The sequence below is a fragment of the Synchiropus splendidus genome, chromosome 19, assembly GCF_027744825.2.
Source record: "Synchiropus splendidus isolate RoL2022-P1 chromosome 19, RoL_Sspl_1.0, whole genome shotgun sequence".
NCBI lineage: Eukaryota > Metazoa > Chordata > Actinopteri > Syngnathiformes > Callionymidae > Synchiropus > Synchiropus splendidus.
Window position 1 is genome coordinate 17,805,010 of NC_071352.1, and position 22,805 is coordinate 17,827,814.

At 52.8% G+C, this 22,805-nt stretch overlaps 5 protein-coding genes and 1 non-coding gene across 19 annotated transcripts in view; 1 reads left to right on the forward strand and 5 right to left on the reverse strand.

Annotated features, from left to right (window-relative positions):
• The window catches only part of tmem104 (transmembrane protein 104), a 42,574-nt gene extending 41,752 nt beyond the window's left edge, over nucleotides 1-822 (reverse strand). For 2 of the 3 annotated variants that reach the window (XR_008413183.1, XM_053851040.1), the window contains exon 1: nucleotides 611-822. The gene's annotated coding sequence lies outside the window, so the exon portion shown is untranslated. The other variant, XM_053851041.1, reaches the window with a different exon arrangement.
• A 543-nt stretch (nucleotides 823-1,365) lies between these two features.
• LOC128750670 (5-hydroxytryptamine receptor 3A-like) lies at nucleotides 1,366-5,942 on the reverse strand. Its single transcript, XM_053851075.1, has 9 exons — nucleotides 5,803-5,942; nucleotides 4,906-5,078; nucleotides 4,793-4,837; nucleotides 4,621-4,730; nucleotides 4,370-4,542; nucleotides 3,719-3,876; nucleotides 3,417-3,627; nucleotides 3,202-3,345; nucleotides 1,366-1,626 (listed from the first exon to the last, which is right to left on the reverse strand). The coding sequence occupies exons 1-9, from the start codon at nucleotides 5,840-5,842 to the stop codon at nucleotides 1,367-1,369; spliced, it is 1,314 nt and encodes a 437-aa protein (XP_053707050.1). The 5' UTR covers nucleotides 5,843-5,942; the 3' UTR covers nucleotide 1,366.
• A 303-nt stretch (nucleotides 5,943-6,245) lies between these two features.
• tsen54 (TSEN54 tRNA splicing endonuclease subunit) lies at nucleotides 6,246-10,354 on the reverse strand. 3 transcript variants are annotated; one of them, XM_053851038.1, is made up of 12 exons: nucleotides 9,699-10,351; nucleotides 9,192-9,350; nucleotides 9,056-9,119; nucleotides 8,903-8,986; nucleotides 8,733-8,831; nucleotides 8,609-8,661; nucleotides 8,430-8,531; nucleotides 7,613-7,973; nucleotides 7,424-7,559; nucleotides 7,295-7,355; nucleotides 6,931-7,044; nucleotides 6,246-6,406 (listed from the first exon to the last, which is right to left on the reverse strand). In XM_053851038.1, exons 1-12 carry the CDS (start codon nucleotides 9,752-9,754, stop codon nucleotides 6,256-6,258), a joined length of 1,440 nt encoding a protein of 479 aa, XP_053707013.1. In that variant the 5' UTR covers nucleotides 9,755-10,351; the 3' UTR covers nucleotides 6,246-6,255. The 3 variants fall into 3 exon arrangements, with proteins under 3 accessions (XP_053707013.1, XP_053707012.1, XP_053707014.1); XM_053851037.1 differs by having other exon boundaries at nucleotides 8,903-9,119; nucleotides 9,699-10,352; XM_053851039.1 differs by lacking the exon at nucleotides 7,295-7,355 and having other exon boundaries at nucleotides 8,903-9,119; nucleotides 9,699-10,354.
• Nucleotides 9,984-10,055, reverse strand: trnat-cgu (transfer RNA threonine (anticodon CGU)). The gene has a single exon. It is a non-coding gene; the product is annotated as a tRNA-Thr (tRNA).
• A 55-nt stretch (nucleotides 10,355-10,409) lies between the features above and the next one.
• On the reverse strand, nucleotides 10,410-22,641 carry crlf3 (cytokine receptor-like factor 3). 4 transcript variants are annotated; one of them, XR_008413184.1, is made up of 10 exons: nucleotides 22,551-22,641; nucleotides 20,625-20,742; nucleotides 18,904-19,111; nucleotides 18,640-18,727; nucleotides 18,392-18,569; nucleotides 17,846-18,074; nucleotides 17,633-17,774; nucleotides 17,300-17,412; nucleotides 13,623-17,230; nucleotides 10,410-13,539 (listed from the first exon to the last, which is right to left on the reverse strand). XR_008413184.1 is itself a non-coding variant. In XM_053851074.1 (10 exons), the coding sequence occupies exons 2-9, from the start codon at nucleotides 20,739-20,741 to the stop codon at nucleotides 16,971-16,973; spliced, it is 1,335 nt and encodes a 444-aa protein (XP_053707049.1). In that variant the 5' UTR covers nucleotide 20,742; nucleotides 22,551-22,641; the 3' UTR covers nucleotides 10,410-15,153; nucleotides 16,942-16,970. The 4 variants fall into 4 exon arrangements, 3 of the variants coding, with proteins under 3 accessions (XP_053707049.1, XP_053707047.1, XP_053707048.1); XM_053851074.1 differs by having other exon boundaries at nucleotides 10,410-15,153; nucleotides 16,942-17,230; XM_053851072.1 differs by having other exon boundaries at nucleotides 10,410-17,230.
• Nucleotides 12,033-16,116, forward strand: LOC128750639 (polycomb protein suz12-A-like). Of its 7 annotated transcripts, XM_053851002.1 has the most exons (16): nucleotides 12,038-12,449; nucleotides 12,550-12,596; nucleotides 12,659-12,723; nucleotides 12,793-12,861; nucleotides 12,929-12,978; nucleotides 13,043-13,128; nucleotides 13,196-13,436; nucleotides 13,503-13,590; nucleotides 13,669-13,774; nucleotides 13,838-14,015; nucleotides 14,085-14,173; nucleotides 14,234-14,377; nucleotides 14,750-14,907; nucleotides 14,976-15,174; nucleotides 15,241-15,320; nucleotides 15,390-16,116. In XM_053851002.1, exons 1-16 carry the CDS (start codon nucleotides 12,359-12,361, stop codon nucleotides 15,733-15,735), a joined length of 2,037 nt encoding a protein of 678 aa, XP_053706977.1. In that variant the 5' UTR covers nucleotides 12,038-12,358; the 3' UTR covers nucleotides 15,736-16,116. The 7 variants fall into 7 exon arrangements, with proteins under 7 accessions (XP_053706971.1, XP_053706970.1, XP_053706973.1 ...); XM_053851001.1 differs by having other exon boundaries at nucleotides 12,035-12,449; nucleotides 12,659-12,861; XM_053851000.1 differs by having other exon boundaries at nucleotides 12,037-12,449; nucleotides 13,838-14,173.
• Nucleotides 22,642-22,805: the final 164 nt, after the last annotated feature.

Genomic DNA, 22,805 nt, shown 5'->3' on the forward strand with positions numbered 1-22,805 from the left:
AATGAGAACTCCTGGTTTGTTTGGTTTTCACCACAAATCTGCATAAACCAAAGCCGTGACACAGCGACGAGTCAGCCCGATGTTGGAGCAGGTGATGAACTTTAGTCACTTCGTCTCCAGAAGTCATATGACCATGATGACGTCATTTTTGCAAGCGCAGCAAGGCTTCATGTCCGGAGTTTGTCCAGCAGACGAAGACTTACATAGTCACATAATCGGCCGTCACGCAATAGTAGTATGGATCGACCAAAGCATTTTCGAGCACGTTTGGGCTGCTTTGCGTCTCTTATGATCGGACACGCGCACAGCATTTCTACACTGCCTGTGTGTTGTGTGACGAGAAAACATGTTGTGTACCGATGCCACAGTAATGTGGTCAGCTTCGCTTATCAACGTAGAGATGACAAGACCACAAAACGGTTTAATCATACGTGGGTCAGTGCGCAAAACAAACACTTCGGAACGTAATGTGTTCACCGAGTCTCCACGTGAGCTCCAGTGTTGCTACGTAGTAGTCGACGAGCGGCAGTGAAAAGAGTGTTGCGGGACGGTACCTGGGCGGCCGCGCGGCTGTGTCCAACACCCTCCCGAGAGACTGAACCCAACTCACCTGCTTCCTCGACGCTAATAGCCGCCCAGCTAACAGGCGTGTCGGGGCCGCCAGCCCAGTGGAAGTGCAGCGGGGCGGCTAGCACGCCGGCATCAAACCAGCAAGCATTGGGCCCGCAACCATGTGCTGTTTATTGGCTTGACGGAGACTCGGGTCGACATCCCCCCACATCAACAAGCGACAGTAAGTCTGCAGCCCCGCTAGCTAGCGGAGGCGGCGACGTAAACAACCACGTTTCCGGTTGACCTACAAACTAAGAACTGTACGGTTAGCCATGTACTGTGGACAGCGTCTGCACACCGCTTTATTTTGAAGGTTCAACACTAGAAATCATCTCTTGAGCTTGACGCTTCCGGCAGCTCTGATTCTCGACACATATCGCTCCAGTTCAATGTAAAACACGTTACAGCAGAACAACGGTGGGGTTAGACATGTTTTTGATTTCATCCGTTTCCAAACTCAAATGGCGGAAACGGTCTTGTGACTTGGGAGTAGGTAACTGGGATCTGCTGCCTGGCCAAGTCAAACCACAGCGGGACGCAGGTGGATCTCCATCGTGTCCCTTCAACTGTGATGTCTTTCTTGCCGTTTTAACGTCAGTCGTGACCGAGCAGTAGGAGTGTTTCTTCAGCTCAGACCCAACAGTTACACAGTGTCCAGACAAGCTCTCGTCCCCACTTGATACTCATTTGGAAAGAAGTCCATCAGCTACAGCTACTCAGTGAAGAGGAGGGGGAGAAGACCACATCAGAGAGATCAATCAAAGAAACCAGACGGAACCCAATAAAAGTAAAAGGAAGTGAAGAAGACCACGACGGTCAGCAAATAGAGGCTAAAGAAGATGATGTCGATGATTCTTGCTACTTTTGCGTAGCAGCCCGTCGTCTTCTCAGCGTTGACAACTGCCTCTTCCGCCGTCTTCACTTCCTGCAGGATCATGGCGAGCAGGTCACGATCTGACGGAGGGGCCGGCTTCCTCAACTTTAGGTCCACTTGCTCTGAGACGACTGCTGGTTCTGATGGTCGCGAGCGGAGAGACAGAATCAGAAGCTGTCGTCCGGAGGCCCTGGAACTTATGGATTCTCAGAACAGAACACTAGAACATGACAGGTCAATCTTGTGTCTTTCAACTCTCCACTAAGACAGTGTCTGACATCAAAGGACAGCACACAGCCACTCAAAGGCAGGGCTCTGAGTCACTACGACCCTGGCGTTTGTGACATCACAGTGGCCAGCAGCTGCCTCTGTGACAGGCGCCGGGCCGGCGCAGTGCTGGTGTTGCCAGACTCCAGACAAGTTGTTGCTGACCTCCAGCCTGTCCACCCGTCCGAGATGGAATCCCGTAAAGCAGAGGACTTTGAGTGGAAGATCTCCAGAAGGTCTCAAGAAGACACCGCGGTGGATGAGGAAGGCCCATGCGCCCATCACATTGCATGTGAGAACAAGCCTCTCAAAAAGCAAAGACTGGAACAGAGTGGTGGAGCTCACAAGACTCTTACTCCAACAGGGTCAATCCCTCAGTCCCAACATGGCTCTGAAGAGACGGCAGATTCCGGCAAAGAACAGCCGCAGACACCTTCTCCAAACGTCAGATTTAATGAGCATCCTCCGATGAGCTGTGACACGAGCCCTGAGATGAGCATCAAAAGGATCCTCCACGTGGAGCGGAAGAAGACCCACCGCCTCTCCAAAGAGAGGGAGGACTTCCTGGAACAAGTGAAGATGACAATAAACATCCTGGCGCTTCAGAAGTCTGAGGCTAACGTCAAAATTGCAGAGGGGTTGGAGGAAATCACCAGCCTGAAGAGCAGTCTGGCCAAAACCAAAGACAACTTTGATGTGGAGAGGAGCCAATGGGGACAAGAGAGGTCTCTTCTGCTGGCCCAGCAGGAGGATAAAATGGCTGATCTGATCGCACAGCTCAGCTTGGCTCGCAAAGATCTTGAGGAGATGAAAAGCCAATTTGAGGAAGAGAAGTTGCGGCTATACTCCAGGCAGAAGGAAGAAGTGGAGGCGGTGAACGTTCAACTGGGAAAGGCCATCGAAGAGTTCAACGATCTGAAATACCAGTGGGCAAGGGAGAAGTCCTCGCTCATGGAGAAGCATCACCTTGAGACCTTTGGTTTGGTCTCCAGTCTGAACAAGGCCCACGAGGAACTGGAGAACAAGAAGCGCCAGTGGGAGGAGGAGAAGTCGGCCCTCCTGGTCATGCAGCAGGAAGAAACCATCGCTCTGATCGCAGGACTCAACCAGTTTCACGACAACCTGTGGAATGGAAGCATCCAGTGGGACAACGAGGCCTTGGCCCTCGAAGAGTCTCTGGCCCACAACCTATTTCCTACTGAGGAGTAGGCAACACGTTCGACGGTGTAAAGAAGTGCTAGTTCCTCGCACCCTGGTCCAATAAAGTTGTCTATACTGCATTTGCGTACTTGTCATTGTCTCATGAAGAAGACTGCTCGACATCTGCGGCTGTTCCTCGGAGCCTCCAGCAGCTCCTGGCCCTGCCTTTTATTATGCTTGTGGAACAAACTAGCAACTCCGTCAGTCCGACTCCTCGTCCTTTTTACCACCACAAAAGAAGCACTTACCACCAGTGTGGATGTCTTTGTCAGAGCTGCCCCTCTTCTGTGACCTTTTGGCGCACAACTCGTCCAGGTTGCACAGGAAGCACATCAGCATGCACTCCAGGAGGCTGACCCCCACCAAGGCGAAGATACCGATGCAGTACGAAGCTGCGGAGGAGACAGACGGCTGCAACGAAGGCACCGGAGAGTGCGACGCGTGGCCACAGAGGCCGGCTCACCGATCAGAGGCAGCTGGTCCTCAGTGGACGGCAACATGTCCTGCAGGATCAGCAGCAGCACGGAGATGGACAGCAGCACCGTGACCTTGAAGCTCAGCTTCTCACCCGAGGAATGAGAGATGAAGAAGGAGGCCAGATCCAGGATGAGAAGGTAGAAGAGGGGCACGATGAAGTTGATGATGTGAAGCATGGGCTTCCTCTTCAGAGTCACCTGAGGGTCACAGAGGTCGTGGAGGTGAGGCCGAGGCTTCCACTCACCTGCTGAGCTTCAATACATTCAAACAGTGAGGACTTCTTCTCGCCTTGTATCTGAGCTGGCTCTTGTTCATGATTCCTTCCTGCCAAGACTGAAGGACGTCCATCTCGATCAGCTCCCACTCCCCTTTAGTCATTAGAACTTTGGAGGACAGTTGCTTCTTAATCACCTCCTCCTTCAGTAAACCCAGCCGCAGCTCGTCCTCTGGTGAACATTCAACATCAACTTTCACATCGGTGAGGCATCAGAAACGGCCATTTCATCTCATATGGTTTTGGTCCAGTTAGAGGAAAGTTGTCCTAAAAAATACTCAACTGAAACTTAAGGAAAAAGTCAACGGTGTGGAAAATGGGCGGAAAAATGTACATGACACAAGTCTTCTGCTACTTTTCAGCATCCTGGATTCATACTTCTTTTTGCATCTCCACCACATTTGAATACAAAAATATAGCTTGCTTCCTGTTGTCGTGACAGCCTACTCATTTGTGTTGACTAAAATAAACAAGGCTAATTATTATGCTCATTTTTTTGCCTTGAGCCAACCTCATTTTTAGAGCACACTCTGTCATGAGGACAGCGTTGCCTCTCACGTCTGTTTGAACGTTCTCACCAGACTCTATGCAAATGAAGTGCCTGGCTCAAGGGTTAAAGTGCGGCTCACAGACGCAGGCAGCTGTGTTTGAAAGTCACAGCTCACCGCTCATGCTCAGGGACATGAAGGAGATGTTACAATTCTGGATGTCGAAGGGGTACAGCCGAAGATTGAGTGAGCAGACGGTGGTGAGTTTTCCTGTGATGAAGCTGGCAGCCTCCCCCATGGAGTCCAAAATCACCATGGGGCCCTTGACCAGAGTCCCGCTGTCAGATGCGCTGCATCATAGGAAGATACCACAATTCAAGCTGGTAACCACAGACAACGTTCACCCCCACACGCTCAGGAAGGCTTACTCCTCCAAGATGTAGAGGTCGGGGTTCCAGATCATGGTCCTGGGAACGCTGAGGCTGCTAATCCCACAGAACTCCGACGCATTCCAGGTGAGGATCTCATTCGTCCAGCCCTGTCAACAGATTCACCTCAACACGTCGGTTTCAGTGAAAGACCACGGCGTGTGTCACCAACCACCAGGATCCAGACGTGCGTCGTCACCGTCTGAGTCATTTCATCCTGGAGGCGCAGAGAACCAAGTGTTGGTGACCTCAGTTCTCCAAGTTGAAGCGGAAGACAGGCCTCACCACTCCCAGGATGCCGTAGATGAGCATGTCGACCGATACAACGGTGGCATGGCGCCAGTCCAACACGGGCCGGATGATGGACAGGTCATCGGTGGCGGAGGTCAGCTTCAGGTACTGGGTTAGACCCATGTAGGAACAGTTGAGGTTCAGGTGACCGGAAACAACCACCAACGCTAAGACAAGGAAGAAACACGTTCGTCTCCGGCGCCACTCTCAGAGTCTCCGTTTGTTTGCTTAGGTCTGTCTGTCAACAGCAGAACTCAGAATGTATTCCAGAAGAAAACCTTCAGGAGGTTTCTTCATCACGTCAATCGGCGCGTTTCGGGAGCTCTGCAGCGCCACCGCCACGCGCTGTCCGCTTGAGCGCTTTGCACTCGGAATGTTCCACACGAAATAGATCGACGGGTCAAAAGACATGGGAAACATCAGCGCAAATCAGAGGCCTGTATCGTCGCAGCGTTCACATGTTTCAGTCGCCAGCTGCAGCTTTCATTGCTTCATTGATGGAAAGGGATGATTGTCTCAAGCAGGCCAAGAGTAAAGAGAAGTGAGATAAAGTAAGGACTCCATCAGTTATCCCGTCAGAAAAGTTGCACAGCAACCTGCATCACCCAGATGAGGCCGAACTGGAGTAGCTGACAATGAGCATTCAAACATCGGCGCTTTACTCGCTGAGTCACGCACAACTCCAGTCGCTTGTTAAGAATCTTTTTGCTTCATTTTGAAAGTGTCAGGTGATGAAAATGTCATTTTCATTATCAATTGCTAAATTAAGCTTAAAAAATAAATGTCCAAATACTGTGACTACCTCGACCCCGGCAACACTTTACATGCACTTGCTTTTATTCGTTAATACGAAAAAAACCCCATCAACAGAGACACAAGAAACCAGCTGACCTGAGAGCGCCACCACAGCGACCGTCCAGACGGGCGACATCGTCTTCTCCACTTCATCAACAGTTCAAACATCACGCTGCTTAAATAAACTCCAGAGAACAAGAGAGCCGTAACTGGACCTCCGGTCCCGCCCAGCTGTGATCACCTGTTGGGTTTAATTGTGGTACAGAGTCAACACCAGACCCGTCTGTGACATCAGCAGCGGATCCACAGGTCTGATATTTAAATTCAAACTTTTCATAACAACTGAAGTGCGTCCTGTGACACTGCTGTTGCCGGGTGAGTTTCGCTTCCGGCAGACACTAAAGTTCGACCACCTGGAACCTCACACTGAGTGACCAACCCACTTCTGACACCATTTGCGGAGACTCGCCAAAAAAACCAAGGAGAAATGAAAGACACTTTTGAATTGAGAGTCTGAATTGAAGAAAAATTATTTGAACGCAGAAGAGGTCAGGGAAAGATGTCGATGGGCAGCTGAAAGTCTTTGAAGGTGAAGAAGGAAATGTCTCCAAAGTCCACCACAGCAAATACGAGCGGGACGTCGCCGCTCTGGTGGCTCAGCTGCTTCAGCGCACGCAGGTCCGGTACTGGACCCGAGAAACTGTGAAGGACAGCAGAGGGGTGGGTTTTAATAAGGACAAGTGGTGATTCCACTCAAGAAAGAAATGATTTGAATAAGTAGAAACAGACGGACGTGTGGTGAACAGGGGGAGGGGAAAAAACGCCATGATTCACATGACATGAACACAACAGCATTGCAACAGCAAAAAGTAACGAGCCATGACACATGAACTTTGTCTCCGGAGGAGTCTGTTTTCTCACTGTAGAATTAAAATCGGAATAAGCTGGAGTTCTCTGTCTCACATGTGCTGAGGGCATTATTAATGTTCCACAACTGAAAAGATATTCACAGATTAACTAATACATCATCGTCGCTCCGAAAACGAACCCGAAGCTTCAATACACATGAGTCATCAGTGTTGAGTAAAGGGAGATGATAATGAGAGAATGAATGAATGAAAGAATGGATCAGATTCTCCGGACGACAATCGCGCTCATTAGCGAGCCAGCAGGTGTTTGTCGGAACAAAGAGGCGTGCGTGTCTGCCTCTCACAACAAGCTCACCTGCACACACACACCCTCCAGCCCGGCAGCCCCGGCTTGCTCTTCTTAAAGTCAGACGCCATCTCGGGCTGGAACACGCTGAAACTGATCCTCCACTCGTCCGACGCATTGATCCTGCAGGAACAACATTCATTCAAGCTAGATTTATTTCAGATAACCCCACAAATCCAAGCCTCGGCTTGAGGATGAAGACCTGACAGGAGTACTGTACATAAGTTTAAGTTTGGTTTAGACTCCTGTTTAAGTTCCGCCATTTGTCTTGGATGAGAGGCCGCGGAAAAGGTTGAGAGGTCCCCACAAAGACGGAGATACAAACGTGTGTGTGTGTGTGTGTGTGCATATGAGGTCACCAGGACCAGCTTACATGGACGCCCCCTCCAACAGGTTCGTGGCTGGGATCACACGAAGTTTCTCCAGAAGTTGGCCTGAACATTGAAGAAGGTCATGCTCTGACTGCGGCCCACGGCATGTTTGAAAACCAGGGCGGACTCACGGGTCGGGATGGAGGCTCTTGGATCGTGCAGCGGAGTCACTTCGCCGTTCCACAGGTGTTCTGGAAGACCCTGGCTGGACCTGCTCCGTCTCTGCAGCAGCTCTCGATACTCTGCCCAGTTCTTGCAGCGCCGGACCTGCAGTGATGATGTCATGATGACCGCCAAGTGTGATGTGGTTTCCTGCCAACCTCGTGGTCGGTGTTGACGTCTCCCCTGCGCAGCCTCTCCTCACGGGCTCGCTCCTCTTCCTTCTCCGACGACTTCACCTTCCGCAGGTTGATTCTCTGCGTCCAGCGAGTGACGTCACACACGCCGACAGTCAGCGCGCCGGGCAGCAGCGAAGGATCCGGGGAGCTCAGGGAGGCCAGGCCAACGTCACCGGAGCCCAGGTCAGGGAAGCAGATGTCGGCGTCCCAACGTGATGAGCGCTCAGGGACGTGGCCTGACTCCACCTGCTCTTCAGCCTTCTCTGCCGTCCACCATGACCTGCCTGCACCTGCGGACGAGGTGGCCGCAGGTGGCTCGCTGGCTGCTGGACTTGGACTGCAGCTGCAACACAGAGTCACCCAGACATTCGTTCAGTAGCTCAGTGACGGTTGTGTAAAGCCATGGTTCTTTAGCACAGGGCCGGGACCCACGGTTGGGCCGCTAGCGTCCCCTGGAGGGCCAACAAAAGTTTTTGGTTTTATTATATTTATTTTATTCAGAATTTTATTCAGTTTTTCCTATTTTCTCAACAGTTTACATCAAGTGTATTTTTTTTTCTATTTTTCTTTAGTAAATCGGATGAATATGCCTTGCACCTGGTTCTGCTGCTGGTTGGACCTTTCGATGACGAATATCTTGGCGATGATCACATGGTTTCATGTCATTTCACAAGGTTTTGGTCTGTTTACATGTAAGCCGATCACAGATGAATGAAGAGTAATGAATGAGTTCTATGACATGAAAGGGCCCCGGGCCCATTTGTTCTGGGAAAGAACCCCTGATGTAAATTAAAGCCACCTGCTGGTCACACTGGTGCTGCGTTTCCTCTTCAATGTTCTTGCCGCTCGCTCTCGGGAGAGAGAAAGGTTCAGCTGTCGGGCGTAAGATGTCGGCTCCAAACTGTCGGGTGGAAGGTAAAAAACAAACTCTCTCAGGTTTCCTTCAATTTAAATTGTGATTTTTTTTTTTTGTCTCACCCGGGATGGAACCTTTGGACCACGTAGCCGAGCCTCTTCAGGTGACCGTACACCTGTGAGACCAGAACAAGGCCCAGGTGAGGACAGGTCACACGAGCATCAGGGCATGGATTCAGAGTGACACCTGGTACTGCTGCAGGCTGACGGTGCTGGAGGACAGAAACCTCTCATAGCCGTCCTGGATGGACATCGGGAGGTCCTGGTAAAAGACCTGGACGCTGCCCTGCAGAGAGGTCAGAGGTCAAGTGTGTCCTGCACCTGTCTCTAGACCGTCATGTGTTTGGAGCCACTCACACACTCCATGAGGTGAAGAGCTTCCTCAGGGAGCAGGAGCTGTTTGCCTTCGGATGAGAAACCCATGGTCTGCCAGAACTTTCCCTGAACAAACGCACGCGCCACGGAATCAACGAGAAATGTGAGATGAACTTCCTCCAGACTAAAACTCACAGCAGGAGACTGGAGCTCCACGATCTTCTCCGCAGGATCCCACCTTCCCCTGACCAGGTTTCCTCTGTGGCGTGAACATCGCATCATGCAACAGATGCCGCTTGTCAGGGAGGGCTCCATCCAGACTTGTACTCACAGCCTCTCCACCCGCTCCTCTGCCATCAGAGCAAAGTGCTCCTCCAGACTGTGCTCCAATCGTTGCCGCTGCTCCACCGAGTCGTTGGGATAGAACTCCTTCTGACCTCTCACAGGAATCTTGTGGCTGCGGTTGCGAGCGGCAAACAACTCAGACGGGCTGCAATGACACAAAACAACGATGATACAAATGAACTACGTTTGTATAGACACCTTCGCTGGCCAACAGGGGGCGACCAAACTGAAAGACAATAAGAATTGTAGCAGAGTAATTCAACCAACGCACTTCTCGCTGTCAGTCCTATGGTGTTTGCTCATAAACACCCTTGTGTGCACCGTTTGCCAGGAGGCATGTTTACAGCGTTTAACTGGCTGGTCATAGTGACACACGGTACACTGCACGTGCAACTAAAACTGTCAAACGAACAGCTGAGGACGTCATCACAATAAAGAGTCATAGTTGCATTCGTTATAAAAGAGTCCAAATTCGGCTGTTAAACACACACACCTCATAACTTCATTATAAATGTCTCGGTCGTCTCCAGGCTTGTTATGGTCCGCCATGTTGGAGCGACCGGCGCGGTGTGACGTCACCCGGGTCCTAGTGCCGGACGAACACAAATGTGTTTCACAGTAAAGAAACGGAATTGCAGTCTACTGAATGGATCAAGTTAGCGAGGCAGCTAGCGGATTTAGACCGGTGGCAAGTGGCAGGAATGAACGCTTGGGTCTCCCTGTTTCAGCAGGACACACGTTAAAAGAAAAACGGAGCTTGTAGCTCAGCACACACCGCAGGCACGGACGGGGTTCGAACCCGCGATCTTCGGTTTACGAGACCGACGCCTTACCACTTGGCCACCGCGCCTGGTAGTCTACATGCTCTCACACGGCGCTTTTTGAACGCGCCTTTACAGACAAACCAGAAGCACCGTCACGTAGAAATACATGTGTTTCCGTTCCACTTAGAGCAAGGTGAGTGGCAAACGTGAAATACTGTTTGGGTCGTTCGTTGGCTCTGATCATACAAGGGAACACGTGTCTAAAACGCCTTCCCGGTTCCTACAGCGGGTCCTCTTCAACATCGACCTTCCTCTGTATCCAGAGCCGCTGAAACGGCACCGACTTCCCTTGACGATTGGTTTGCCAGCACTTGCTCCCGGAAGTGATTCCTCGCCGCTCTCCCGACACGGGGGCGGGGGGGGGGGGGGGGGGGGGCAGAAGAAGGTCCGGGGGTGTGCTGACCGAGGGTCCGTCCGTCCCTTCTGCAATCACTGCACTTCCCCAGTCTGGGAGACCGAAGACCCGATGACGTAAGTGTGTTGCTGACACCAGTGCAGATAGCTGCGGCTAACGTGTTAGCACCGCAGGCCATGTCGGACCTGTTCTGGTTCCAGATCCAGGTGCTGATGACGTGACGTGTTGATGGGTGCGTCCCCGAAATGAATGGTTTGCTTGGTTTTGGAGCCAAAGATGGAGCTTCAGACGAGCAGAACATGTACTGCAGTGGTACTGCTGGTGTGGCCATTGTCAGGTCAACATAAAGCTCTGTGACCTTTATATGTTTTGCTTGATACTTCGCCTAGCACTAGCTCGATTGCTGCACGTTTTTCTTCTGATTTGAGGGGATTTGGATTCTGATGAAAATGATGATCTGGTTCCTCTCCATCATCTCCTTCCAGCCTCTGACACGTAGGTCTGATCCGCGGCGCCGCCACAATGCCCCTAGTGGTGGACGCCGTGTGGGCCATATGGAGCATCACCGCTGGCATCTACGACTACTTCCACACCAGCGCCATGGAGGAGCGGATCCACGCGCTGGAGAATGTGCTGTCCATCCACCAGTTTGTGATCGCGGGGCTGTCGGCCGGGCTCGTCCTGCTCTTGACCTACATCCTGTGGAGGAAACACTGACGCCCGGCGAAGGAGCTGAGATCATGTTCGTCGCCTGGACGACCAGTCAGCTGAGGTCATCAGCCTGCAGGTCACCTGAGAGTCATCTCGACGAAGATCCTCAGAGAACAAAACAAGTCCACGTACGATCACTGTTTAATTTCGTCTGGCGTCTAATATTATTTATTAACCTTCTGGCTTTAAAGGAAGCTTCAGGTGGTTCAGTCTCCTGCAGAATCTCTGCTGTCATACTGCTCTTCCTCATTGTCACCAAGTAGTGGCGCTGTTGTGTGTGTTGTGCGAAACAACGACATCTTTAAAAGGGAAAGTGTTTGATCAATAAATGTGAACTTGTGTGAGTGTTTTGTCTGATAATTATAACGCCCAAGGCCAGACAAGAACCAGTGTCTTTCAACAAGTTCATTCAGTTATAAATGTTGGATAATAAAACACTGAAGAGCTTTGTCATCTATTAGAGACTCTGATCAGAGCCTCTTCGTCTGTCTGGTCAGGTTAGTTGTGCAGAGGTTTTTTTTTTTTTTTAATAAATCCATGAGGTTGTAACTGAGATTTACCGATACCAATTTCAATATGGATTTGATATTTGACGGTGTCTGACGCTGTCGATACGAACCATAGTTAGCATCCAATCACTAAGCCACACTTTACAAACAACCTCGCTGATTGGATAAAGCAGCATGAAGGCGGGATCTTTGACACGACACGAGCGTCTTCACAGCTCGAGTAAAGTTTCATAAAACACCGGATGCAACGGTTCACTTCCAAAATAAAAGCTTAAGCTACAGCATGCGGTCTGTTACTTCAAATGCATTTCTTGGAGCTCCGCACGCATGATGATGATGATGATGATGGAGGTCATTACGCTTGATGTCTGGTCGGATGAATACGGTTCAGATGACTGGGAGTAAAAGAAGTTGGATGGACCGGATTCACTTGGAGAGACACGCCAGATCCACACGCGTGCGCTTGACGAACGTGGTCGGACGCTTCCTGGCCGGTTCCGAAGAGCGAAAACCTCGTTGTGCTGGGATCCGAATTGAACCCCGTTAGAGCGACCTTCGACTTCTCTCCCTCCCCGTCGCTTCGTGGCGTGCTAACAGGTTAGCCTGAGCAGCAGCTGCTGCTGCTGCTCGGTTTTCCCACCTCCGTCTCCGGCCTCTCGCTCCACAGCGGCGCCCTCGATCCTGTGATGCTGCCTCTGCGGCGGCGTGGGACGGCCAGTTTCTGCGGTTAGCAGCCATCGGCCTCACCCCCTGCATGGCTCCACACAAGCAGGCGGCTCAGCCGGCGGCCGTCGCGGTGCAGCAGGTCCAGGCCGAGCACGCGCTGTTCCTCCAGGCCTTCGAGAGTGAGTCACTAGTGAGCTAACATGAGTGTCAGGTGAACAGCCCACTCTGGATGTGTCATCGGTGAACCTCTCACGCTTGACTGTCACTCATGACTTCCAGAGCCAACCCAGATCTACAGGTTCCTCCGCACCAGGAACTTGATCGCAGTGAGTCCCGGTGCGCCCATTCGAAACCTGACTGGATGTTTGACTTCTCTGCTCTTCCACAGCCCATCTTCCTGCACAGAACCCTCAGCTACATGTCGCACAGAAACTCCAGGACCAACGCCGGCAGGTTGGTGGGAAGGTTCCCCGCTAGCAAGCCTAGTTCTGACTTCAACACATCCACATCCTCACTGTCCAGGAGATCATCAAAGGTGGATCACCTGCTGCCGGTGGTGGAGAGGAGATGTGGAGGAAGAGACTCCAAGAGGTGCCGATGACCCACATTTTTTCCAAGCGGAAGTGGTTGACACTTAACTGGCCGCGTTCCTTTTCAGCTTGACGACAAACCTGCAGCTCAACTTCACCGGCTTCTTCCACAAGTCAGGTGAGCAAGATGGCCTTCGCCAGGTCGCGAGCTCGGTGAAACCTGTCCGCCGCTGTGTCGCCAGGAACGCTGTCTCAGGACAGTGAGAACGACCAGACCTGTGTTTCTCTGGAGGTTCTGCTGCTGAAAGTCTGTCACAAGAAGAGGAAGGTGGGTCAGGTTCCTCCTGCACCTTCTCTCAGGACTGACACCCGATCGTCCTCCTTGATTCTCTCAGGACGTCAGCTCTCCCATCAAGGAGGTTCCAGCTGGTACCAAGCAGGTTCCCCTCAACCCGGACGCCACCCCTGGTCCACCGCTCCGACCCGGATCCTCCACGTCTCTGATGATTCCCAGCAGCGAGTTTGAGTCCAGCAACTCTCACACGGTCCGGTCGTATTCCCTGCTCTTCCGAGCCTCGCGACCTGCTCAGGACCAGGGACTCGCCCACGGAGAGTCTCACCAGCACCAGCGCCGAGGTGAGTCACCGGCAGCTGTGAGCACGCGTTGCGTCTTCTCTTTCTGATGCTTGGCGTGTTTTCCAGAGGACAGCGTGCTCAGGAAGGGGCGGGCCCCGTTACCCTGGGAGGAAACCATGTTTGTCGCTCAGATGACAGTTTTTGACAAGAACAGGTGAACGCACACACACACACGAGCTGAAGCACCTGCATCCACAAACTGCAATCAGGACGTCCTCTTCTTGTCGCTCAGGCATCTGCAGCTGTTGGACGGAGAGTATGAAGTCTCCATGCAGGAGGTTCAGGGGGGTGCGGCCAACCACAAGCGGGTCAGCTGGGAGACGGTGCAGGACGAGCAGGTGGGCCACATGCCGGCCGTCACTAGGACCCACACAGCCTGACTCTCCTCCTGGTCCCAACAGAACCTCCCGCCTCTACAGAACTTCTGTCAGAGTCCCACTCTGCAGTTCAGCCTCCGCTGGACCAGCAACTCCCCTGAAGCTTGCTCTCCTCCACTGACCAGACCTCTGTCCACCCGGAACTCTGACTCCCCCCAGGAGAGCCGAGGAAGCAGCCCGAGAGCCGCACACACCTCCCTGGGTGAGTCACACCGCCTCTGGCCCAGACTTCACATGGAAGAACGCCACACGTCGACCTCTTGTGTTGAAGCCTGGAAGGAGTCGGTCCACTGCAGCGCTCCGATGCGACCAGAGCAGGTGTCCGCGGAGCCTCGGCAGAAGCTGAGGATCTTCTACCAGGTGACCTGTTTGAAGACCTCCCGGGGGTGAGCGCCCAGTCTGACCCTCCTCTGGGTCCAGTTTCAGTACAACAACAACACGCGGCAGCAGACGGAGGCCAGGGACGACCTGCACTGCCCCTGGTGCACCATCAACTGCAGGAAGCTCTACAGCCTCATCAAGCACCTCAAACTCTTGCACTCGCGCTTCCTCTTCAACTACGTGGTGAGACACCCACTGGTGCAGGGGGGTGGCTTGGTCTGCGTTGTGGGCTGAGAAAGACTCTGGTTGGACTAGAGGCAGATTGTATTTGGGTCAGAAGAGTTGGGGCGGCTGATTCCGAGTGGGGTGTTGGACGACGATTTTGGGAGGAAGGGTAGGACACAAACTACTGGAGGTGTTGGGGTGGATGACTTTCTCTGACCTTTGGGTTTTGGTGGTGGAAGGAGTGGGTTATAAGGCGGGGCGGGCTGCATGGAGCATCAGGACACCAGTTTGGAAGAGCGGTGAAGGTTGTCGGGGTGGACTATTGTGCAGGAGTCGAGCTGGTGGACGCTGCAGTGTTGTGGTGGGCTAAGTTCCAGCTCTCTCCTGCAGCCTCACCCAAGAGGAGCAAAGATCGAGGTGTCCATCAACGATTTCTACGACGGCTCGTACGCAGGAAACCCTCAGGACGTCCACTGCCAGCCAGGCTTTGCCTTCAGCCGGAACGGGCCGGTCAAGAGGGCGGCGGTTAGCAGCGTCCTGGTCTGCAGGTGGCGTTCAGTCTCGGCTAACAGAGCCCTCATCGGTCCTCCTGACTTGCTCCTGCTTGTCCTCTCAGACCCAAGCGCTCAAAGCCCAGTCTGTCGGAGTTTTTGGAGCCAGAGCGGTGTGACGGGGGGCAGCAGAGGGCGCTAGTCAGCGGGCACGCCCGCCTCTACTTCCACAGCGACTCGTGCACGCCGCTGCGCCAGCAGGAGCTGGAGGTGGACAGCGAGGACGAGCGAGACCCCGAGTGGCTGAAAGAGAAGACCGTCAAGGTTTGTGAGTCAAAACCGATCAACCCCAGAGTCAACCCGAGTCAGAACCACAACATGTTCCGGCAGCAAATCGACGAGTTCACGGACGTGAATGAGGGCGAGAAGGAGATCATGAAGCTGTGGAACCTTCACGTCATGAAGCACGGGTTGGTCATTGCTGCCATTTAAGATGAAGCTCATGTCCTGGTGCTACACTCACCGACCCGTTTCCGCAGCTTCGTCGGCGAGAACCAGATGAACAAGGCGTGTCTGCTTTTCGTGGATCGCCACGGCGACCACCTGGTCCGACACAACCTGTGTCGCAACCTCCTGCTGCACCTGGTCAGCATGCACGACTACAATCTGGTCAGCACCCTGACCATCGACAGAGCCATGGCCCGGCTCCGGCTGCTCCAGAACCAGGCGGTCCAATTGAGCCACTGCAGGGCGGAGGAGGAGGAGGAGGAGGAGGACTGGGAGACGGCGGTGGAGTCACAGCCAGATCCTGATTCCGATCGGATGGAGGACAAACTGTCCGGATCACACAACCATATGGACTCACCTGGTTCCGATTGCAACTGATGACAACAGAACCCACTCACGCAGCAAGTAAGCTGTTCCAGGATCAGTGAATGACTTGTCAAACTGCCGAGAGCTTCTTCATCCGTGCTTCAAAAGCGGGTCGACCCAACGTTGTTTCAGATGATTCACCGGCTCCGTTATTTTTTAGGTTTAGAACACGTCCCCAAGCCTCAGTTTCTGGAAGCCGCAGTCTAAACGACAAAGAAAGTCTGTAGTTCCTTTTTCTCCTTCACTCGAAGTGCAGCCAGCAGTAACAGTGGTTCAGCGTGTATATTTTTGCAGGTGAACATTTTGAGACCAAATCAGAGATGATCTATTTTTCTGCTTGTGTTTCTTGTCTTCTGTATTTTTGTATTTAAATAAAGTCTTCAGGAAATCTCAGTCCCTTACCCCTCTTCTAAGACTCTCTGAACATCGCCCTCTAGTGGCTCCAACGAGACTCAGCCTCATGGAGGTTCATTGCGTTTTATTTAAAAACAAAAAAAAAACCCGAGTACAAATAGAACCAAAGACTCCTCCAGCAGGGCTCGCAGTTTCCCCGTCACAGCTTTAATGAGGTTTGTTTTGCTCACCAACATGAACTTGTACCTTCCGACCTCACTTTTCATCTGGACTCGCACACGTCGATAACTGGTTTGAGTGACGCCGTCTACTGGTAAAACACATGATTGTCCAACGGTCCTTGGACGTTTGTTTTCCGTGGGAAATGTTCCAAGATTTGCCGTAGAGAAGCGGTAACTAGGAGCTGCTGGTCACGTGAGCCGTGCCAACCCCTGTAACAGCTTTTCAATGCAAGCTCATCTGGAGTCAGAAACGCCTGCAGCTGACCCTCGAGACCCACACTGAGAACCGGGCGCAACACTGTGCAACATGGTCACGCTGACGTGATGCGTGGATTAAGCTCCGGAATTTCAAAATTGCTAAAAAAGAAGGTTTGGCGACATAAATGCTAACACTGAGTTATAAACAGTTCAGAGAGTGGACGCAACACACGTAAGCACGCGAGAGTCAGGGCACCAGGACGTTCCCTGCACACGTGGGTTCCTGCACGGCGGCGAGAGCGAGCATGCGCCCGTGGTTCATAAACAGGAAGTGATGACACCAACCGCTCGGACATGGGAGGAGAGGCGTCTTGACTAATGTGACCACGGCCGTATCAGATGGAGTACCCGGAGCAGACCGCTCCCAACAAAGGCAGCCGCTAACCTTCTTCCACACTGCAGGAGGAAACCCTGCTAGAAGACCAGAACTTTCCAGCCCGTGTGGACGAAGCAGCACCCGAAGAAGAGGCGGTCCCCGGCCGACTCCAGGTGCCAGTCGAAGACCACCTCGCGGTTCCCCGATCCGATTGTGACGCGCAGCTTGAAGCCGTCGTTCAGGTTGTTGTTGTTGTTAGGCAGCAAGTGGACCGGCTCCATGTCGAAGGTCACGCAAGAGCCGACGGAGATGGAGGGAAGCTGGTTGGTCATTTCCTTACCGTTGACAAAGACGGCGCCTTGACGACCACAGACAAGTGTGAGGCGCGTGCGTGCGTGCGTGCGTGCGTGCGTGCGTAGGACTTTACCGTTAGTGGAGATGCACACAGCCTGGTCTCGCTGCAGAGACCCCGCCCCTCGATCATTGTCCAAGCTGACGCCAAGACCATCGCTGCCGTCTGGCTGTCCTGCCGCCAAGATCCTGCAGCAGGAGGACCGTCAGGTGTGTGTCTTAATGTTCTTGTGTGGACCTTTGAGGATGATGTTTTGGCCGCTCCACATAGAGTTGTGAGGGTGAAAATGACAAAATAACTGGGTTCAGTTCAGAGCCCTGCTTGGATAGTTTAAGGGTGAGAGGCTGAGGAAGGGGTTATGGCAATGAGAGGTCCTGACAAAGACAGAGTGTGTGAGTGTGTACTCACTTAAAGGTGAGGGTCTGGCCACAGTAGTGGGTCGGAGTGTGTGAGTAGATGACTGGACAGCGAGTCTGAGACACTGAGTCATTTCTCAGAGCGATGTTCCTCCTGCTGCTCAGGACGAAGCCGTCAGACCCAGGGGACCACACTGAAAACAGGAGTGGACGCCGGTGACTCAGCGGCGCCCCCTGCAGACCACATCACACGCCACTATCCTACCATGAGGCTCCAGGGTGGTGAACCCGACCTGTGGGATACTCCAGGGACTCCACTCAGTGCGACCCTCCGCCCGAGCGCAGACCCTGAACAGGTAGTCTTTGTGAGGGTCCAGGTTCAGGACCAGAAACTCGGAGTCCCGGCCAACGTAAGCTTCTTCGTACTGGCTCCCTCCACTGGTGGATAGTCGGTGCTGCACCCGATATTCAGCTGCTGCGAAGTCGTCGTCCACCTGGAGGTCAGTGACAATAGAGAGACCTTCAGCTGCGAGTGGCATTGTTTATCATACTTTGTGGGGACCAATTCTAGTCAACACACCATCCTTTCTGAGGACCGTATGACTTTGTGGAGATATTTGGCTGCTCCCCACAAAGTTGAAGACTTCAAAATAACTGGGTCATTACAACTGGGTTTCACTTTGGTTCAGAGTCCTGGTTCAGGTGAGCCGTGTGTTTTGGATGGCTAGGTTAAGGGTGAGAGGCTGGGGAAAGGGTTATGGCAAGGAGAAGCCTCACAAATGTCCCCATTTGGCGTGTGTAGGTGACTGACCTTGCACCAGCGCACCAGCACGGCGCCCGGTCTCTCCTGCAGCTCCTCTATCTGCACGGGCGGGTATGAAGATACAGAGCCGTGTCGGGGGACCCGCTCCCGCAGCAGAACCAGCACCGAGTCGTCCAGCTGTGCGGACACACTCGCCACGTCCACCAGAGCCGGGACCTCAGGGAGACTGGCCGGTGCAGGGGAAACCTCCGTCAGACTCGTCACCGCCGCCTAGTGGTCAACCCCTGTCGTCCTACCTGTCCAGGTGAATGTGCAGAGCCTTCTTAGTGAACCGGCCCAGTTGGTCCTCTTTCTCCCCGAGTCCACAGCGCAGCGCCGCCTCTCCTGCAGACACACGCCCGACTTGTTTGTTTGCTCAAGTGCAGAAGCACAAATACGTTCAAGACAGAAAACAGACACACCTCATTCACACACACACACACACACACACACGAACAACTCCTTGCTCGCTCGCTCGCACACACACAGATGTAGGTCCACGTGTGTGTAGCGTGACACACCTTCCCGCAGCAGCTCGTCGGCCTGGCTCACTCCATGCTCGATCAGGCTCTGACACTCGTCCAGAGGCTTGATGCTCTCCGCCTCCACCGCGTCCACCTCGGACAGCAGCACGTCCAGACGCTCCGTCAGCAGCCGCGCGGCCACCGTCTGCACTTCGGCAAAGTGTCTGCGGAGGGCATCGCGGGCTTGACCCGAGCTGCCGCGGATCTGAAGCAGCCCAGAGTGATAGTCAGTTAGCTGCCCCCTATTGGTGAGAATATGTCATGTCTGAATAAACTCATGCACAAACATGACTGAGCTTATTCCAGGAAAGAATCGATGCTTTGACGGTGACGTTGCACTCGGGCAGCATTTTTCACCCAGTGCTGTGAGAGTGTCAGGTGTGGCGTGGGAAAATGATCCAGTTTCACCTCATGTGTCCGGAGACAGAGGTGGGCGATATGATGCCATGAAGTCATGACAGTGAGAAGGTGTTGAGGAGCAACCAAGGTGAGGAGCCAAGAAGCTGCTCACATGCTTCAACAACTTCCAGCTGTTTCTAAAGCTGATGCGCCTCTAACTGGATCACACACTTTCACCACAGAACCATGGAGGGAGGGAGGGAGGGAGGGAGGGAGGGAGCCGCCACCAGGCCAAAGACTGTCTGCACCGCAGAGCTTTGAACAACTAAATGCAATGCATGTGCTCCAAAATGTGAAGAGAGAAAGAATCATCGTTTTTATGAAACAAGTTCAGGAAAAGAAGCGAAGGATTTGTCTGGAAACTTCACACTACAATGAAACCATGCAGATGAGAAGTGATCAAATCCATTCTTTTTCAGTCGTAGCGCTTTTATCTTGAGATTTGGGCTTCTTTATTTTTCGTCTTTGGTCCGATTAGATTCCTTACCCCCTTACTCACGCGTTGATGCTGAAATACTTGTCTTTTACGAGTTGGTTGGAGGGAAAGAAGTTAAATTGAGTCAGCGATCCGAACACGCGTCTAACTACGTCATCAGCACAGCTGGAAATCTGGCCCAGGTTCCTTTGGTTGGGGATTTTTTTCAATGAAACAAGGGAGCCGTGCCTTGAAAAAAGTTGAAAAACACTGCACTAGGGACGAGTTGGACCTAATCTCCACCACTCCACCCACAAGCTAGCATCATCCTGCACGGCTCACTGTCTGCAGAAGAATCCAAACTTTGTCTCTGTTGTGTCTGAACCTCCTCATGTGTTTTTATTCCATCTCACTGTTGACGGCTGCATCGTACTGATAGCGAACAGAGGGCCGTATCGCCCTGAAATGGCTCCATCCAAGCTGCAGCTGTTTATGATCCATCAGTTTCCTGATGGTCACGGTACCAGTGTGAGCCACGCTGAGGGGAAGTGATAGAGAACAGTCTGGCTCTTCGAGTGAAACAGACCCACTGTCACCGCCTCTAAACAGGAAGTGGTGACATTGTTTACAAAAGAGCTGGACGTGCGGACAGAGGAAGGAAGGGATAGACGACGACAATCCTCAGGGATCATCCTGGGAGAGAGGAGGAGGAGGAGGAGGAAGAGGAGAAGAGGGAGGAGGAGGAGGCGGGGGGGAGGGGGAGGAGGAGAAGTAGGAGGAGGAGGAAGAGCAGGAGGAGGAAGAAGAGAAGAGGGAGGAGGAGGGGGACGGTGAGGGGGGGGCTGGGGGAGACGAGGAGGAGGAGGAGGAGGATGGAACCCAGAGGCGGTCGGTCGTACAGTACCTGTTTGCGAGCCTGGTTGAGTCCATGAAGCCTCTGCTGAAGCTCGCTGCGGTAGTTCTGCGCAGCCTCGATGCTCTCCTTCGCCTCCTGCAGCAACTGGTCCACCTCCACAGACATACTGATGCAGAGAGCCAGGGTTACATACGCAACCATCAACTTGAGAGGCGTTACACCAGCTATAGGGGGCGCTTGCTCACACAGGTGGTATGATGCTTGGAAATATTGCCATCATAGGTGGCGCAATAGCCTCAATAGTGTCACTACTGTGGTACTACAACTAGGACTACAGGTCATGTGAAAGTTGAAATTCAACTTCAACATTGCCGATGAAAGCACGACACACGTGACATGACTGTCGCCTGCACTAAATACACGAAGTGAAGAAGTTGCGAGGAGCAGCCACAGGAAGTGGTTGTTTGTGTCGACACACATCCTCTCCCAACTGACACTCACAGGCACTGCAGAAAACCAGAACCTTCTATCGACGGTTGCAACGTCAGGAGGTCGCATGACCTTTGTTAGGTGCAGTAGGATGTGCACATTTTGAAGTCTGACCTCTGGGAGGGTCAACATCACCGGCTCCACCCAAAATACACATGAATGTGAGTCTGTCTACACAAGTCTTTCATCGTGAAGGATCTGCCTTGATATATGTTCAATCATCCAGACGACAACAACACACACACACACACACACACACACACACACACACACACACACACACACACACACACACACACACACACACACACACACACACACACACACACACACACACACACACACACACACACACATCTTCTTTTTGAAATTGGACCCAGGTTTGCCAGCCACTTCTCCTGATTCTGCCGCATCACAAAGAATTGAGGTCAGCCTGCAGGGCGGCGACCGGCTAACGCACATCTTTTTCTTCTTGGTTCAGTGAGCTCTCTTCTGTTTCCACCTGACACGGCTGTGCTAGTTTCCACTGAGCCGTCACAAGCAGCTTGGCCAGTCTTTTCACGTTGTGTTCCAACATGCATAGGACAAACCGGTCTGCTTCACCAAGAGGAGACCATCTGCACGATACGACAGTCCAGCACAGTCGTGGCTGACAAGTTGCTTACACCTGCTAATACAGTCCAAAGCACATGGATCTTGTCTCAAGTTGAGTTTTTCAAGGAACTTCTCCACAGTGGAATAATTCTGAAGACAAACACTGATCTCGCCAAAGAGGACGGGCAAAACAATGAAGACAAGAGCACACCACCATAATCATTGAGCAACAGACGGCAGGAGCTGTGCACATGTCCCAGGCTGGCTGTCACCGACAGGACAGTTGGGACTCATGAGGAGGCTGCACAGATGAGAGGCCACAGGGCACACAGCAGCAGACGTGTTGGAGCATGTGCAGCTCTTCTGCCAGTTCAAGGCTGGAGAACAAACCTGCATGAGGAGAGGCTCCGACCCATGGTGTCACACATCAGCTTGGACAGAAGCCTAACCCTTGGGTTTGACAACAGACGGCTCTCTGACAGAGCCAGTAGTACTGTGGAGGACTGTCCTGATGGGAGGTGACAGCTTGGTCCGCAGTGGGGTAACAAACCTCGTGTCAGGTGTGGCACTCAGCAATGACCCGGAGTTCTGCAGCTAACATCCAGGATCTTCATGTGCCATTCAGACGGAGCGGAGAGACAAGTTTCCAGCCGCTTCTGCTGTCACTCTCGCAGCTCGAACACAGACGTCGAAACCCGACGAGCGACTGAACGACCGTGTTCACGCGCAGCCGTGTTGGTGAAGCAAGCTAGCTGAGCAAGTTAGCTTGGGACCGCAGACGAGGGTTCGCGGAACACGCGTGAAAAAGAGCGAACTGTGGGCCTCATCTGACGGAACACGAACTCGTGGCCTGCAGTCTCTGCTCCCTGAAGACGAGGAATCGCAGCTCACCTGTATCAGTGACCCGGAGACATGACAGTCGAACACGTTTGACTCGAGAAACCAAGTGTTGTGCTCCAAAAATGACACTTCCGACCACAAGCGCAGCGACCAATCAGAGACGAAGCTATTTGGATTGATAGAGAAATCAGCCAATGGCGAGCAGCCATGCCACTCGGTCCTGTGGTCTCATATGTTTGCGCTTATGTTCCATTTCGTGGCGCTTCATTCGTCGCACAGGAAAGTACTAGTACTAGTAGTATATAT